The 15,473-nt window shown below is 38.3% G+C and overlaps 1 protein-coding gene across 2 annotated transcripts in view; it reads left to right on the forward strand.

Moving 5' to 3' along the window:
• SCAF4 (SR-related CTD associated factor 4) overlaps positions 1-15,473 on the forward strand; it is a 62,077-nt gene that overhangs the window by 42,397 nt on the left and 4,207 nt on the right. Inside the window, exons 15-19 of one of the 2 annotated variants that reach the window (XM_027538445.1) lie at positions 507-663; positions 1,742-1,899; positions 3,252-3,417; positions 3,507-3,593; positions 3,748-3,939. In XM_027538445.1, the coding sequence (XP_027394246.1) occupies positions 507-663; positions 1,742-1,899; positions 3,252-3,417; positions 3,507-3,593; positions 3,748-3,939 (760 nt within the window). The remainder of the gene's footprint in view (positions 1-506; positions 664-1,741; positions 1,900-3,251; positions 3,418-3,506; positions 3,594-3,747; positions 3,940-15,473) is intronic. The other variant, XM_027538527.1, reaches the window with a different exon arrangement.

Genomic DNA, 15,473 nt, shown 5'->3' on the forward strand with positions numbered 1-15,473 from the left:
ATCTCAGAACTATGAAAAATAATCACTAAAGATAGAGGGAAAGATATAGGTACATGGGTGTTCTTCCTCTGAGGGGTCAGAGTCAGTGTTTCCTTAAAGTCCCAAAACCCTGTTCCACACTTGGATTTCACTGCAAAAGGATTTTGTCTAATGTTGAATAATTCTGATGTACCCAAGACTTTTAAAAGTGTTCCCTACTTTCTTATGCCCAATCAGCCAGTCCCTGATAAAATTTTCCCTTTTCTCTTAGTTTTATGCTGTCTGAGTAGGGGTGATTGGAAGAGTGAGAAAGAAGGTCATTGACAGTCAGATTTCCTTCTAGGACAAACAAGAGTGGGATGAAAGGGTAACCAGATTCCTGGCGCCAAAGATGCTTTGAGTGAGCCCCATGGGTAGCCAGGCCAGATTGTTCCCTTGCTGACCAAGTCTGAGTGATTGGAATCATGGGAAACAGTTTATGACATTCTTCTCCTTTCCTTTTTATATTTTAACAAATGTTGAACTAGATTGCCTGGGCCCTAAACAAAGGAATAAAAGCAGATTATAAGCAGTATTGGGATGTAGAACTTGGTGTTACTTATATTCCATGGGACAAAGTCAAGCCTGAAGAACTGGAGAGTTTCTGTGAAGGAGGAATGTTGGACAGTGATACACTTAATCCAGGTAAAGTAGTATTTAATTTTTTTTAATGTATTTATTTCCTTGGTAGTACTATGACAAATGTTTATTCTTTGCCTTAGGAACTGTTTTTTGAGATTTTTCAAATACCCACTATGTGGGTGCTAGTCTCTCCATTATCAACTAAGGGAGCAATGGTGAATAAGACAAATGTGGCCTTTGCCCTTATGCAACTTACATTTAGTGGGAGAGATGCAGACACAAATAATTACTGATTGTGGGGTTCATTATTCATTATAATATTAAGTGGATCTTAAGTAGACTTTTTCAGTGTAAAAAACTAACAGATCAGATGAGTCTTAAACTGAACATTGTTAGTAAGATCCACTGCCTCATAATAATTTCTTTGAAAATGTTTAAATGTCCAGAGAAGCCATCAAAAGTAAACATGTAAGATGAGGAGATGCAGTTATTTGAAGCCTGGATATTAAAAATGCCAGGTTGATAGTGGAATTTTCATTGGGGAAAATGCCAGCCTGTGGGGACATGACCTGGAGAAAGAGAGATAGCAGGACAAAGAGGAGCACAGGATGGCATGGCAAAATAGAGTAAATATTTCACACATTACAGAACTTCAGTCAGGAGTGCAGAGCTGGACTTGCCCCCACATACCACCTCCTCCCTGCGCGTGCACAGCGCCTTCACTTACGGATAGAGCTAGGCGTTTCTGTTCAGGCAGACAGGTGTTGAAGGTCTGTGCTCTAGGTGTTCTGGGCGTCTCTGGTCCAGGATAAAAAGAACTCTGCTCCTCCTTCCCAGGGTCTTTGATCCAAAGACATCCTCCTCCACCATTGTGGTTAAGAACAGAGACTTAAGAGCCAGATGTATCTGGGTTGAATCCCATCTCTGCCTCTGCCAAGCGTGTGTGACTTTGTTTTCCTCTCATAAAATGGGAATAATAATAAATAGAACTATTACATCTGTGTATATATGTATGTATGTATGTATGTAACAAAGGCTTACATTTTCAGTTTATAATTTTAAACGCAGAAATGATTTTTTTTAATGTTGATGATATTAAAATCAGAGAGCTTTCTGATTATATTTCTTTAACTCTTCATAGATTGGAAGGGAATTCCCAAGAAGCATGAAAACGAAGTTGCTCAAAATGGAGGAGCTGAAACCTCACACACAGAGCCAGTGTCACCCACACCTAAGCCTCTGCCTGTGCCTGTGCCTCCTATTCCTGTTCCCGCACCGATAACAGTACCGCCTCCACAGGTAAGAGTACTTGGGGCATTGTTGAAGCTTTCAAGCATCTAAAAGATACCTTTCTAAATCTTACTGGTGATGTATGTCTAGATTCATAGCTAAAAGATGTGAGTACATAGACGTGCGTATTAATTTCGTATATATTGGTATGTCAGACCTAATATTTATAAATGCTTTCAAAAACCAGAGTAAATTTCATTTTGCCTTACATCTGCCCAGATTATTCAGTATCTTATTACCTCATAAACTTTTTGACTTGAAATGTGATTTTCCTGCAACATGTTAAGAGCTAAGTAACTAATGTGTTGGTAAGAATTAGAAGTACTTGATCCATACTTTCATGTGTGATTCACTAGATTTTTCTCTTCTTTCAGTACCTTCTTTCCTCAGTTTCTCACATTAAAACTGAATAAGTAAATCTAAGCTATCTCAGGGCTGGGTTGCCTAGCTTCTTGATTTTCCTCAATGTTAAGAGAAAAGTACATGCTTTGGTACATTCTTAGCGGTGACATTTTATAAATGGATTCCCCAAATTGGCACTCCTTACGCAACCTTTTGGATATGACTTCCAGTGCAGGTTTCAGTGTATGTCAGCGCTCACTTAAAGAAACTTGACTTATCTGTTAAGATTGATACTTTTTTTTTTTTAAGCAATAACTAAAGTGTTGGGTATGTATTAAATGTCAGGCATTAGCACTCCACATTTATTTATTCTCTAATCTCCATAATTATGTGAGGTTGGCACTTTTTCATCTTACAGATGAGTAAACTGAGGTCTGCAGAGTGTAATGTAAGTCGCTTTCTCAGGGTCACAAAATGACTTAAAAGGGGGAACAGGCAGTTTGACCCCAGGAACTGTGATCTTAATCACAGTTAAGTGCAAATTACCTGGTAGCTTTTCTTAGAGTTGTATTCCTCAAACTTAATTGACCTGACCGTGAGACATTTTTTTAACAATATTCTGGCAGAACACCAGTGTAGGTGATGGTGAATCACAGTGTGGTATTTGCTTTGATAAGTATAGGGCAAACTGATTTCTGGAAATTCCTTGGTAGCTTAGTGGTTAGAACTCCATGCTCCCACTGCAGAGTTGCAGCTTCAATCCCTGGTAGGGGAACAAAGATCCTGCAAGCCACATGGAGCAAGCAGCCCAGAATTTTTAGAAAAGGGGAAAAGTATGTAGTTTCCATTGTTTTGGAGTGGGTACAGATTACCACTGTTATCTAATAAATGTATTCACATAATAAGCACAATTTAGAGATACTGGTTTTTTTCAGCAAGGTATTTTCTTTGTCTCTACCCACTATATGAGTGAGAGGGTGGCTAGATACGCGGCTTCATTTTCCTTTCTTTCTTTCTAGGTCCCACCACATCAGCCAGGACCTCCTGTAGTTGGTGCTCTCCAGCCACCTGCTTTCACGCCTCCTTTGGGAATTCCACCTCCAGGCTTTGGGCCTGGTGTTCCTCCTCCTCCACCTCCGCCACCGTTTTTGCGCCCAGGATTCAACCCAATGCATCTGCCACCAGGTACACTAAGTTATTTGAGAAGATACTCTCTTTTAAGAGCCTGAAATAAAGTGACACAACTTAAGTTGGCATTGTTTTTCTTATTCTAGGTTTTCTTCCCCCTGGACCCCCACCTCCTATAACTCCACCAGTATCCATTCCTCCTCCTCACACTCCACCAATAAGCATCCCAAACTGTAAGCATGTTTTTCCTTTGTCACTTGTCCTCTTGGAGTTGGGAGTAGGAGGGAGAATGGACCAGTAATAGGTTCTGTAGTATGGCAAAAGCATGTTAACCGGGGTGATAATTAATTATTCAGCTTCACATGTTGATGTAATTATATTCCTTAGCTACTATCGCTGGTATAAATGAAGACACTACAAAAGACTTATCTATTGGAAATCCCATTCCAACAGTGGTGTCTGGGGCTAGAGGAAACGCCGAGTCTGGTGACAGTGTGAAAATGTATGGCTCTGCTGTGCCACCTGCTGCACCCACGAATCTGCCTACCCCTCCTGTAACCCAGCCTGTTTCACTTCTTGGTAAGTTCATTTTTTTTATCATTAGTTTTCTTTCCCCTTCCCAAGTTAGGCTTTTTAGAAACAGTGTTCATTTTGGTAAATTATTCTCTGAGGCTATTTTCCTTGGAGGAAGACCTTTCTTTTAAATATGTGTACATGGTCTTCACCAAGTCTACCCTTAAGAGACAGCCTCAAAAATGAAATCTTATTTGTTTCTGTCTTAAATAAAACTTTGGATTTGCACATCTTAATTTGGTATAAAAAAGTGATCAGACTAATCTCTATGAACAGGAATTGGTACATAGTCCATGATTAACAGAACCCCAGACATCCTGGCATAGTAAGATACAGACTTTTTTTTTAAGCAACATAGGTTTTTTTTCTGTCTGGATGAATTTTTATATATTTAAAATTCCTGGACTTTGATACCATTCTCTGTAGGCTGGCAAAGAGACTATCTTTGATACATTGCAATAAAATGGCTTTGTTACCTGAGTGACAGTTGCACAGCCTGAGGCAGTGCTTTCCCACTGACCCCTCAGTTTCTTATAAGACTTAACCTGTTGTATTCTTTACCCACAACTCAACTTCTAAGGTCCAAGAAAGTGTGGTTTAGATTGTTCACATCTTTAAGAGGCCTTACCCTTGCTTGCTTGAATTTAAATGATATGCCATATACTTATTTCAAGTGTTAATAACAAATTATTATATTTGAAGTGGTATTGCTAACTATAATTAACACTTGATTCTGATAATGGGTAGTTAATTTATCCTTACTATTGTAATGTTTCAATCCTGTGAACTCATTGTATTTTTTAAAGGTGTGTGTTTGTGCACAAATGTTTGTTTTCCTAATCTTAGATTTTTTAAGGAAAGAGCCCTATACTCCTGGGATATAGGGCTGTGGGACATTGGTTTGTGATGTAGGACTTTTACTTTTCACCTGCAGTTTTCAGGACTGTTGGAAATTTTACTTTGTTGCATGTACTACATTTATAATAAAAATTAATTTGTTTTTAAATGGCATGCTGTCTTCTGCCCTCTCCAAGACTGAGGTTAGGTTAATAATAAACTTGATTTTTATTTTAGTACACAGACTGAGTAATAGTAAAAGAGGATTTATGGTTAAAATTTGTCACAAGTAGTGTACAGTAGTCATTGTAATGATGCAAAATGATTTGTTTGATGGGGAAGTTGCTTAAGAGGTCTATGCCCTGATGGAAGTCAAAGTAGAAGGAACAGTAGTAGACTGGGAGCCAGGAAACCTCAGTATCTTTGGATCTCAGTTTTGTTACAAACCCCCTCCCCCCCAATATTTGTAATACGATGATTATACAAGAATCATAGTGAATCTAAGTTGGGTAGAATTTTCTGATCACCCTCTTTCCTTTACCCCACACCCATGCCCCTGATTATGAATTCTCACTGAAATGAAATTTCCTACTCTGGTGTCCATAGATATTAATCACCTGAGACTGTTTGCTTGCATTTGTGCTTTTTTTCTGGGTTTAGTAAATTCATTAAATCAGTGAAAAGATTTCATCATCTCTAAGACTTCGATAACCACTACTTTTGAACAGCCTTCAAGAATAAATAACCCAGGGAGTTCCCCTGGTGGCCTGATGGTTAGGATTCCAGGCTTTCACTGCCGTGGCTTAGGTTCAGTCCCTGGGCTGGGAACCAAGATCCTGCAAGCCACATGGCACAGCCAAAAACAAATAAGAATAAACAGCCTACCTTTTATTTAACATTTAGGCTTTGGAAACTCTGCCCTTAATTTCTCATCACTACTGAAGTGTATAATTTAAACTCTCAGCCAACATGTGAAACAAAACATATCAAAGCTAGTCAGTGCTAGAAAAATAATCAAATGTCTTAGCATTTTTTGTTATGTAACATACCTGCTTAGATGTCCATCTCCTCCTACCCACCAGACTGGAAGCTCCATGAGAGAGGAATATTTATTATGTAAGTGGATGGATGGATGCTTTTCAGTGTAGGGCTGTTTATACTTCACCTCTGACGATGATCTTTGTCCTTAACTTTTAAAACAAAAAATTTAGGGAATAAAGGTTGTTCCAGATCTGGAAACATTAAAATCTGATATAGCATAAAAATAAGAACAGTTTTGTTAAAATAAGCACTTTTAAGTAAAATGCAGTAGTTTTATTTGAATCATGAAAAAAATATACTTGTTTCCCTTCGATTAGAAATCTTGAAAAGAGTATCCCATGAATTTTGACCTTTTATAGAAGTGAGACTTTTTAATGTATATGCAAATAAAGGAGGATTTATCCAAAAGACTGATCACAATTCCATCATTTTGATAAAGGAATATAGTAATCACATGCAGTATTGTAGTACTAAAGGATCAATTAAGTAGGTTGGATACTGTTGATGTCAACCATGAAACAGAAGACTAGAGCTAAGATGCTTTCATGTTTTCTCTTGGTGCTCTAATGTTTTCTCTTAAGATAATAAAAACCAACATGACACTATACAGAAAATTTTAAGCCTAGGAGGTGATACTTAAACTTCAGCTTCTTCATCTGTGAGACAAGAAATAAAAATGTTAAACCAGGGTGTTGGGGTGATTCAGTTGGACTAACATAAACATATATAAACAGCTGACATGGGGCCTGTCACAAAGTAGGCACTCAGTGAATAGTGGGTGCTTATTACAGGTAAGAAATATAGACAATATTTAGAATAAAGAAGAGTATTTATACTTGGAAATTCTAAAATTATATTACTGTACCTATAATTTATTTTAAATTGTTCTAATTGTCAGCAGTAGAAGTAGCTTTTTTAGGAAAGTATGTATCTTGGCATGGTTGCCTCAGATATTTTTACAGTATATTAAACCAGGTGATAAGTTCACATATATAGAAGTTCCATCATGGCTTAGTGATAAAATGTGTATTGGTTATATAGTAATGGCATTTCATTTAAATAGCATGATATGGTATCTGTATTTATCCTATTAGTGATACTCAAATTGTTTTCTTAAAATGAAAGGTAAATATATCCTTGAGAGTTAACTGAGTTCTTGGATCTTAATTTCTGAAATGTGGCAATGATATTTTTAAACTAGAGGGGCCAGTAAAATGTTCAACAGATCTTCCAAAATTCTGTTGTGGGCCTTGGTTATGAAGGAGGCAGTGGGGTGCTTTAAGGATGGTTTGGTTTAAAGAGTTTTCTGAATGATCAGACTTAAGTTTAGGTGTTAGTTTGGAAGTGATGACTCTCTGGAATTGGGCTGAAGTAGCCCACACCACCAGATTTGTAGAGAACCACCTCCATCTTCTAGAGATTTTTATTGTTTTAGTAACCGATAATCTGAAAACGTAAAAACTATTTGATGCACAATAATAATTCATTACTTGATTTTAAAGGAATCTGTGCTTAATACCTCACACTCCCAAGTAGCTTGCTAGAGCAGTGGTCATTTCATTAAAGTTAATAATTTATAGTTGTTGACCATTTAGAAGAGAAGGAATATTAAAGATGATAGCAATTCAGTACATTCTCTTTACTGTATAAGTGTATGTATTTATTACTTTTCCAAATTTATGTATAACATGTATCTCTAATACAATGTACAACATATTCTTATTTAAAATTTCATTGTAATGTGAAATTTGGGTTACTTTGGTGTTCCAAACAATAAAAAAATACACAAAAAAATGTTTGTTTGTGTTACATATCTATTGTGTTACCAGCATATCCAAAATATCTTTTCAAGGAAGAAATTAAGCTAAGTCAGACTCATTCCTATTGTGCAAAATTAAAGTCTCTTCTCTTGTCAGGTACATACATTCATTAATTATTATTATACAGAGATTCTCCCCGGTTTTGTCACAGTGCTATAAGTGATGGTAAACTTCATAAGTAAGAATTGGGTATGTGTTAGATTGCTTCTTTTTGATAATATTTGTTACCAAAGATTTAAAGCACAAGTCACAGATCAGTGGCCTACAAGCTGAATTGCTAGACAGTAGTATGATGTATTTCGAGCTTGATTTTTCACACTTCCTTGCCTGGCGTTTGATTTTCCATAATTTGAACACGTCAAGAATTATGTAGACCAAATTGGTTTGTAAATTAAACAGTTATATTTGCTTTTATGCCATAGCTGTGACCTTAATACTGTCTTGAAGATGAACAATTTTATTGTCAACTTCTGTAATTCCACTTGATTCTTGAACAGTGCTGGGATTAGGGGCTTCAACTCCCGTGCAGTTGAAAATTCACTTTTAATTTTATACTTGGCCCTCAGTAACCGAGGTCCCACATCTGTAGATTCAACCAACTACATACCCTGTAGTATGTATTTACTGGGAAAGCAGTCTGTGTAAGTGGGTCTGTACAGTTCAAATCTGTTTTTCAAGGGTCAACTGTGCTTTAAAATTGATATTTTAAGTTGTGATTTCACTTAGCTTTACAGTTTTCTCCCCAGAATTTTGATTTTTTGATAATTTTTAATATTGTAAATTAGAACATTAGAGCACCAATCTAATAGTGTGAATAACATTTAAAGGAATTCTGAAGAAAATTCTCAATATTTTTTTAATGGTAATGTCTAATTTTTGAAACACTTCTTACATTTTAATTTTTTTCTTATTGTAGACTTGGTTGTGATGTTGGTTATATTAAATTATAACCTAGAGGGGTCTACCAAATGTTCCTTTGTCCTGTAAAAGTGTTCTTTGAAAGCTTTAAAATATTTGAATTGGTACTCTAAATATTGCGTTTTATTATTCCACTAGTGTTTTATACTTAGAAATGCTTCCAAAATACTCATCACAGTGCTTCTTTCAACTTTGTATAAAAAACATTGTTCAATGAATGACTAATAGTGATCAATCCACAACAAATACTTACTTTGGGTATGAATTTATACATGAATATACTGTGTTTTCTCAGAAGGTGAAGCACTTCAAACAAAACCTTGGCAAAGTCTTGCACAAAAACGTGAAAGGTGCTTATCACATTGTCTCCATCTCTGTCTGCACCTTCTAGGCTGCAGAACTCCAACCTAAAGAGTCTCTTTTTAATTGAAACCTGACAGCTTTTGGGGCCTAAGGAAGGTAGGAGGGACAGAAACTCTGGGCTCTAGATTGATTTTTGGTAGACAAGTATAATGCTATGAAGAATTGCAGGTAAGATTTTTTCCAGATAACACTGAGAATTATGGATGATCTCATTCAGTAATGGATTACCAGTATATCCCAGACTTCTTGACTCCAGTAGTACAACTCTTAACTCCAAGTCACACCTGTTATGCCTCTGTATACAAACTCAAATTCTAAAAAACAACTATAAAAGATCTATAGGAAAATTGACCAAACCTTATTGTAGATTGTTTTGCAAAAAAAAAAAACCAAGAAGTCATTTTTAAGAGATAATGGTTTCTGTTTTTTTCATTTAAAATTAGGGTTTTCATGTCCTATGCCATGCTAAAAATAGATATACGGCTTAGTGTACTTACACTATATTACTGAAACTCAAATTTCTTTTAAGTTTTTGCTAACATACCTTTTTTTTTTTTTTTGGTGTAGTAATGTATAATGCAATCTAACATGTGCTCTCTCTCTCATTCTTTGAAAACTAGCTCATTTTTTTCATTCTCCCCAGCTCCCAACACAGTACCTGCTAGAAGAATCACCTGGGAGTCTCTTCAGAATAATTATGCCCTAATTGTTATTAATTGGTGAATCTAGGCAAAGGAAATACATGTTTGGGTTGTACTATTATTTCAATTTCCTGAAGGCCTGTAGTTTAAAAGAAAAAAGACAGCTTTCAATGGTTCAACAACCATATATCTGTATGCCTAGAGGCTCTCAGGGCGTTGATGGGAGAGATAAGAGTGGCTGGTATATCTTTTTCCTTGTGTGAACAGATTTCGAATTAGGTTCATGCACAGTGCCACAGTGGCATTCTTTTGGAATCAAAAAAGGTGGAACTGCAACTGGGAGCGGAAAAGGAGGTTGTGAAAGAACATTGCAGCTTTTCTCAAAATAAATTTCAGGTCTTCATAGGTAAGGAAAGAGACCACCCTGGGGAGAGACTGTTTTTGCCCCCTGAGAGGTATCTTGTCTATGAGTTTAGTTGTCGGTTTATGCCACCACCATACATTCATATGTTCTACATGTTTACTCCCAATACCTACTGTGGACCAGGCAGTGTTCTGGGTACTAGAGATACCTGAATGACAAGAGAAGGCCTGTCTTCCTGGAGCTTACATTCTAGCAGGGACTTAGATAAATAAGTAAACTAATAATTTCACATGAAGATATTCCTGTGAAGAGAGTAAAGCAGAGAATGGGATTGGAGGAATGTCGTGTAAAGTGTACTGTTTTGAATAAAATGGCTGGAGAAGGCTTCTGAGGAGGTAATATAGAGAGAAATAATAAGAGGAAAGAGTCGTGTAGATACAGAGGAAGAACATCTCATTTAGAGAAGACAGAAGGGGAGCCTGGACTGAGAACAAACTACAGAGGGCTGTAGGGCTGGAACAAGGTGAACATAAGAGCAGCCGTGATGAGTTCAGAGCTAGTTACCAAGGGTCAGTCAGGAGTGCAACAGGAAGTGTAGGTTTGAACACTGTTGTGAACTAGTTTCCATTTTTCAAAGGATTGTATATGGCAGTTCTGGAGAAAGCAAACTGCAAGAGTTGGTAAGAGTGGAATGAGGGGACTATTTTGGATGAAGATGGAGCCTTCAAAGTGACTCTCCTAACTTACATACGTGAGAGAAGAGCCAAGAATGACTACGTTTTGTTGTTTGTTTGTTTTTTTAACCTGAGCATTTGGTAGTGTAATCGCCATTCCTGAAATGGGAAAATCTCAAAGAGGTGTGGGTTTAGGGTGAGGATGTCAAGTTAAATATGTTGGATGTTTTGACATTTAGGTGCAGATGTCAGCTAAACATCTGGTAAAGATAAGTTCTGGTGTTGTCAGCAAATATAAACGACATTTACAGCCACCAGTCGTGAAATTACCTAGGGAGGGGATGTAGTGCGAGGGATGAGCCCAGGAATACTGCAGCACTTAGCAGTTGAAAATACAGTATGGAGAACTAAGAGTTTGTGTATATCAATCATTTAAGCCTTACAATTCTTTGAAGTCGACACAGTTATCCCCATTTTGTAGATAGAGTGTAAGAGGCATAAAGAGATGAAATAACCTGCCCAAGGTCACAGCTCCAAGTGGCAGTGCCTGGAATTCAAGGTCCCCTCGTTCCAACACCCATGCTTTTAGCCACTGTCCTGTGCTGTTGCATCCAGCAGAGGCGCAGCCAGGGAGCTAGGAAACAGTAGAGGGAGGTACTCTGGAAGCTGAGTAAAGAAAAGATCCTAGGGAGGAGGGAGACGGCAACCACCAGAGGCCATTGTTGGGTCAAAGAGCGCTGAGACTTGCCAACTGGATTTAGCAAAATGAAAGCTTCTGGGTGACTTTGGGAAACGTGGTTTTATTGGAGTGATGGGTTCAAAAGCCTGTATAAGTGTGTGTGGGGGCATATATATATATATATATATATATATAGGAGAGAATGAGAGAGAGGAGGCAATGGTACAGTAATTCTGGACATCCTACTCTGAGGAGATGTGCCATATGGGGGAACATTAAAATGGGGGTGAGAGCTGAAGGGAGATCCACAGTGAGGGAGGGTTTTTTTGTTTTTATTTCTAAAAGATAGACAAAACTCCAGCATGTTCTTACTGGAAAACCCGGGAGAGGGGAAATTTTTGATGCAGCAAAAAAGATTTGCTAGGTTGATATTCTTAGGTAGATGAGAGGGGGGCCTAGATTTGGGGTTTGAGTGTGGGGCTTCATTTAGCCTTTGGAACACATGTTCCAAACAGATGTTCACAGACGGAAGGAGCAATACGGATACAGGTGCAGGTAAAGGGTAGGTTTGGTGGTAGGTGGGTGGATGAAAAAGTCTTAATAAATGCCTTCTTTTAATGCTATACCAACTAGGATAAATAAAACTTATTTCCATTTAACATTACTTGGTTATGAAATGAAGTACTTTGGATGGGCCTTGAAAGGATACGCTAAGTCAAAGAATCTAGTCACAGAGGGTCGTGTATTGTATGATTCCACTTACATGAAATGTCCAGAATAGCCGAGTCCATAGAGACAGGAAATGGGATGTATGGTTGCCTGGAGGTTGGGGGGAGATGGGGAATGGTAGTTAATGAATACAGGGTTTCTTTTTGAGATGATAAAAATTGTTCTAAAATTTATTTTGATGGTTGCCCAACTGAATATATTTAAAAACATTGAACTACACCCTTTACATGGGTGAATTGTAGGCTATATGAATTTTACCTCTCAAAAGCTATATAAAACCAACCAGGTAAGAGCAGACAATTAAGGAAAAATGAACATTTGAAACAGATACCTAGAAGCATATGAATGTGAATTGACTCACGAAATTAGAATTGGTGGCCAGGATTAAGGGAGAATTTGTGGTTGTAGTTACAAACAAAATGAGGCCAGTCAGCATGTTGGGGGTGGTGCCCAGCCGTATTCAGGTGCAGATTAGGTAGAAGTGTTGCATTTAAAACCAATTTCTGAGCAGCGTGGTGAGGGAGAACCATGGACTCCCAAGACAGGTAAGGAGGAAAGGAAAGACGTTGCGGGCATGGGGAACATGATCCTAGTGGGATTGACCATTGTTTGGGGCACTTGAAAATGAGAATTTTGAAGTAACGAAGTTGCTTCTGATGAAAAGTCCAGGACTTCCCAGAGGCATTGGCTGTGGTAGAATGAAAGACATGATGATTGGTGGAGAAGAGGCAGAAGAACCATCCTTTCTGCTGATTGGCCTTTTCAGATGTTCCCTCTGCCCTTCCTCCCCTTGCTTTCCCCCCTTTCCTTCTTCACATAGCAGATCCTTGCTTTAAAAAAAAAAAAAAAAATCCAACTTAAATTTACATCATCTGTGAAAGAATACAACTAACACATTCAGCTGGTCTCCACCACAGTAAATAAGTCAAGCTTTATTCTTCTGAGATTTCAAGGTCCACACTGGTCTCTAACCATATCAACCTTCCCCTCCCACACCACCCCTTTAGCCTTTTAACATACTTGTTTCTTATTTCCCATGATCACCAACATCTTTGCTATAGAAAGCAGTGGCATCTCTCTAATCTTGATACTTGTTTTTTAGTTGTGGAACAGTTGAGGGCTTTTTGACTCATAGGAAATACCCTTGGCTATTTAAACTCCAATGAGTTTCTTGCCCAGTGGCTTGGACGGTAAAGAATCCACCTGCAATGCAGGAGACCCAAGTTTGATCTCTGGGTCAGCAGGACCCCCTGGAGGAGGGTATGGCAACCCACTCCAGTATTCTTGCCTGGAGAATTCCATGGACAGGAGAGCCTGGTGGGCTACAATTCATGGGGTCGCAAAGAGTCCGACATGACTGAAGTGACTTAGCACACATGCACGAGTTTCTTCTACTCCTTGAATTTAAATAATTTGTCTGCCTTAAAATCTTGCTGCATTAGAAAATTTGGAGTTTTCTATCTACTGTACTGTCTCCCCAGGTCTGAATTCCTCCCTTTTTTGTTTCATCCATATTCTGGATAAGTTAACACCATGACTCTTAATCTTCTGAGCTCTATACATTTAATCAATCTCTTGAGCACATTTCCATCAGGTGTAGCCCAGGCCTCTCCAACCCTCAGTGTTACCATGTGAAGTTTGTCGTCTGTCTCCAAAAATTGCTTCTGTTATTAAATTTCTGCATTGCACAGATGCCTCCATCCTCGTTCAAAGCAGAGAGCTGTGTTCCTCCAGCTCTTGGATTCTTCCAGTCCTGCTGTTGAAAAGCTTAAATGTTCCTCCTTCTCTAGCACCTCTTTCAGTTGTCTCTCACCTCTGTCCCCTGGATTCTTGAAATAAGAGCCTCACTACTCTCTAGTATCCTCCCTCCTCCCCCTTCTTGCTTTCCTGAAAGAGGGATCTTCCGAAAACGACCATAGGACCATCCCTGCTAAAAATCCCTGTGTGGTTTTCCCCCCTCTCTAGATCAGTCCAAGTTCCTTATCACGCATGGAAGACCTGGATGCCCCGGCCTACCTTGTTCAGCCTCACACATCTCATCTTTTTTTCTTTTTCTAATTTGTAATTGATAGCGATTTATATTTGTACAGATTGTAGCTGCTTCAATAATAAACCTCACCTTCTCTCCTCGATTTTCATTCAGAAGACATTCTGCTGCAGTAACAGCACACTTTACTGCTTCAGCTTGCTAATAGGCCTTTTCAGCAGTGCCATCCTCTTGATCGTAACATTCTTCATTCCTAATGTTGGCCTGAATGTTTTTGTCTTCTGCTGACACCTAATTCAGACATCTCATGGGACTCCTGCTCATTTTCACACACACCGACTTGTATCAGTTTTACTTTTGTCACCATCCTAGTGTGTGCCATCTCTTAGAGCAGTTAACATTTGTTTCTACTAGGCTGTATTCTGTTTGAAGGAAAAGATTATTAATTTTAGTCCTTATATCCCCAGCACATGCTTCCCTGGTGGCTGAGTGTTAAAGAATCCACCTGCCAATGCAGGTTTGATCCCTGGGTTGGAAAATTCCCCTGGAGAACGAAATGGGAACCCACTCCAGTTTTCTTGCCTGAGAAATCCCATGGACAGAGGAGCCTGGCAGGCAACAGTCCACAGGGTAGACACAGGTTGGGACACAGCCACTAAAGAACAACATCCCCAGCACAGTAAATGTGGTAACAATGTAAAAAAAGCTTCGAGGTTCAACATACGTATGGGTGAATTTTTTTTTTTTTTTTTTTGAAGTTTGTAACTGGAAAACTTGTCCATGGTATATTGCACATCAAACTTTGAAATAAAATGAATAATTACGTTGAATGTCCTTTAGACCTGGGGAACTCACTACATATCCACTGGTGTGTGTGTAACATCAGCTTTCCTAATGAAAATGAAATTCAGCTGTTATCCCTACCAGGAACTTACACCACCTGATATATTTTTTTAATCAAATGTAACTTTAATTAAAAGCAGTACTTTTTTGTTCACTGCAGAACAACAACAGATGAGCAAAAAAATCAGTAATTCTACCACTTGTGTATTTTGAAGGCCAACATTTGAAACTATGGAAATACTGTCAGGGGAGTCTGTACTTTGTTGGCCCATAAAGGGTTAAAGGGAAATCAGCTTATTTATGAAAGAGAAAAATTATTTGAGTGTATAATATTTTAAGTAAATCCTAAATATCCACATATGTTAGATAGATAAATTAGGCAATGGGTTTTTTTCTTTATAAAAATATGCTTTGGGGAATTCCCTGGTGGTCCAGTTGTTAGGACCCTGCATTCACTGCCATGGGCTCTGGTTCAATACCTTGTTGGGGAACTAAGATCCCAAAAGCTTCATGTCGTGGCCAAAAATTAAAAATAAATAAAAATTTATTTGTAGGAGGTTTCATTATATGGGACTTCCCTGGTGGTCCAGTGGCTAAGACTTCACTCTCCCAGTGCAGGGGCTTGGGGTTCAGTCCCTGGTCAG

The sequence above is a fragment of the Bos indicus x Bos taurus genome, chromosome 1 (genome assembly GCF_003369695.1).
Source record: "Bos indicus x Bos taurus breed Angus x Brahman F1 hybrid chromosome 1, Bos_hybrid_MaternalHap_v2.0, whole genome shotgun sequence".
NCBI lineage: Eukaryota > Metazoa > Chordata > Mammalia > Artiodactyla > Bovidae > Bos > Bos indicus x Bos taurus.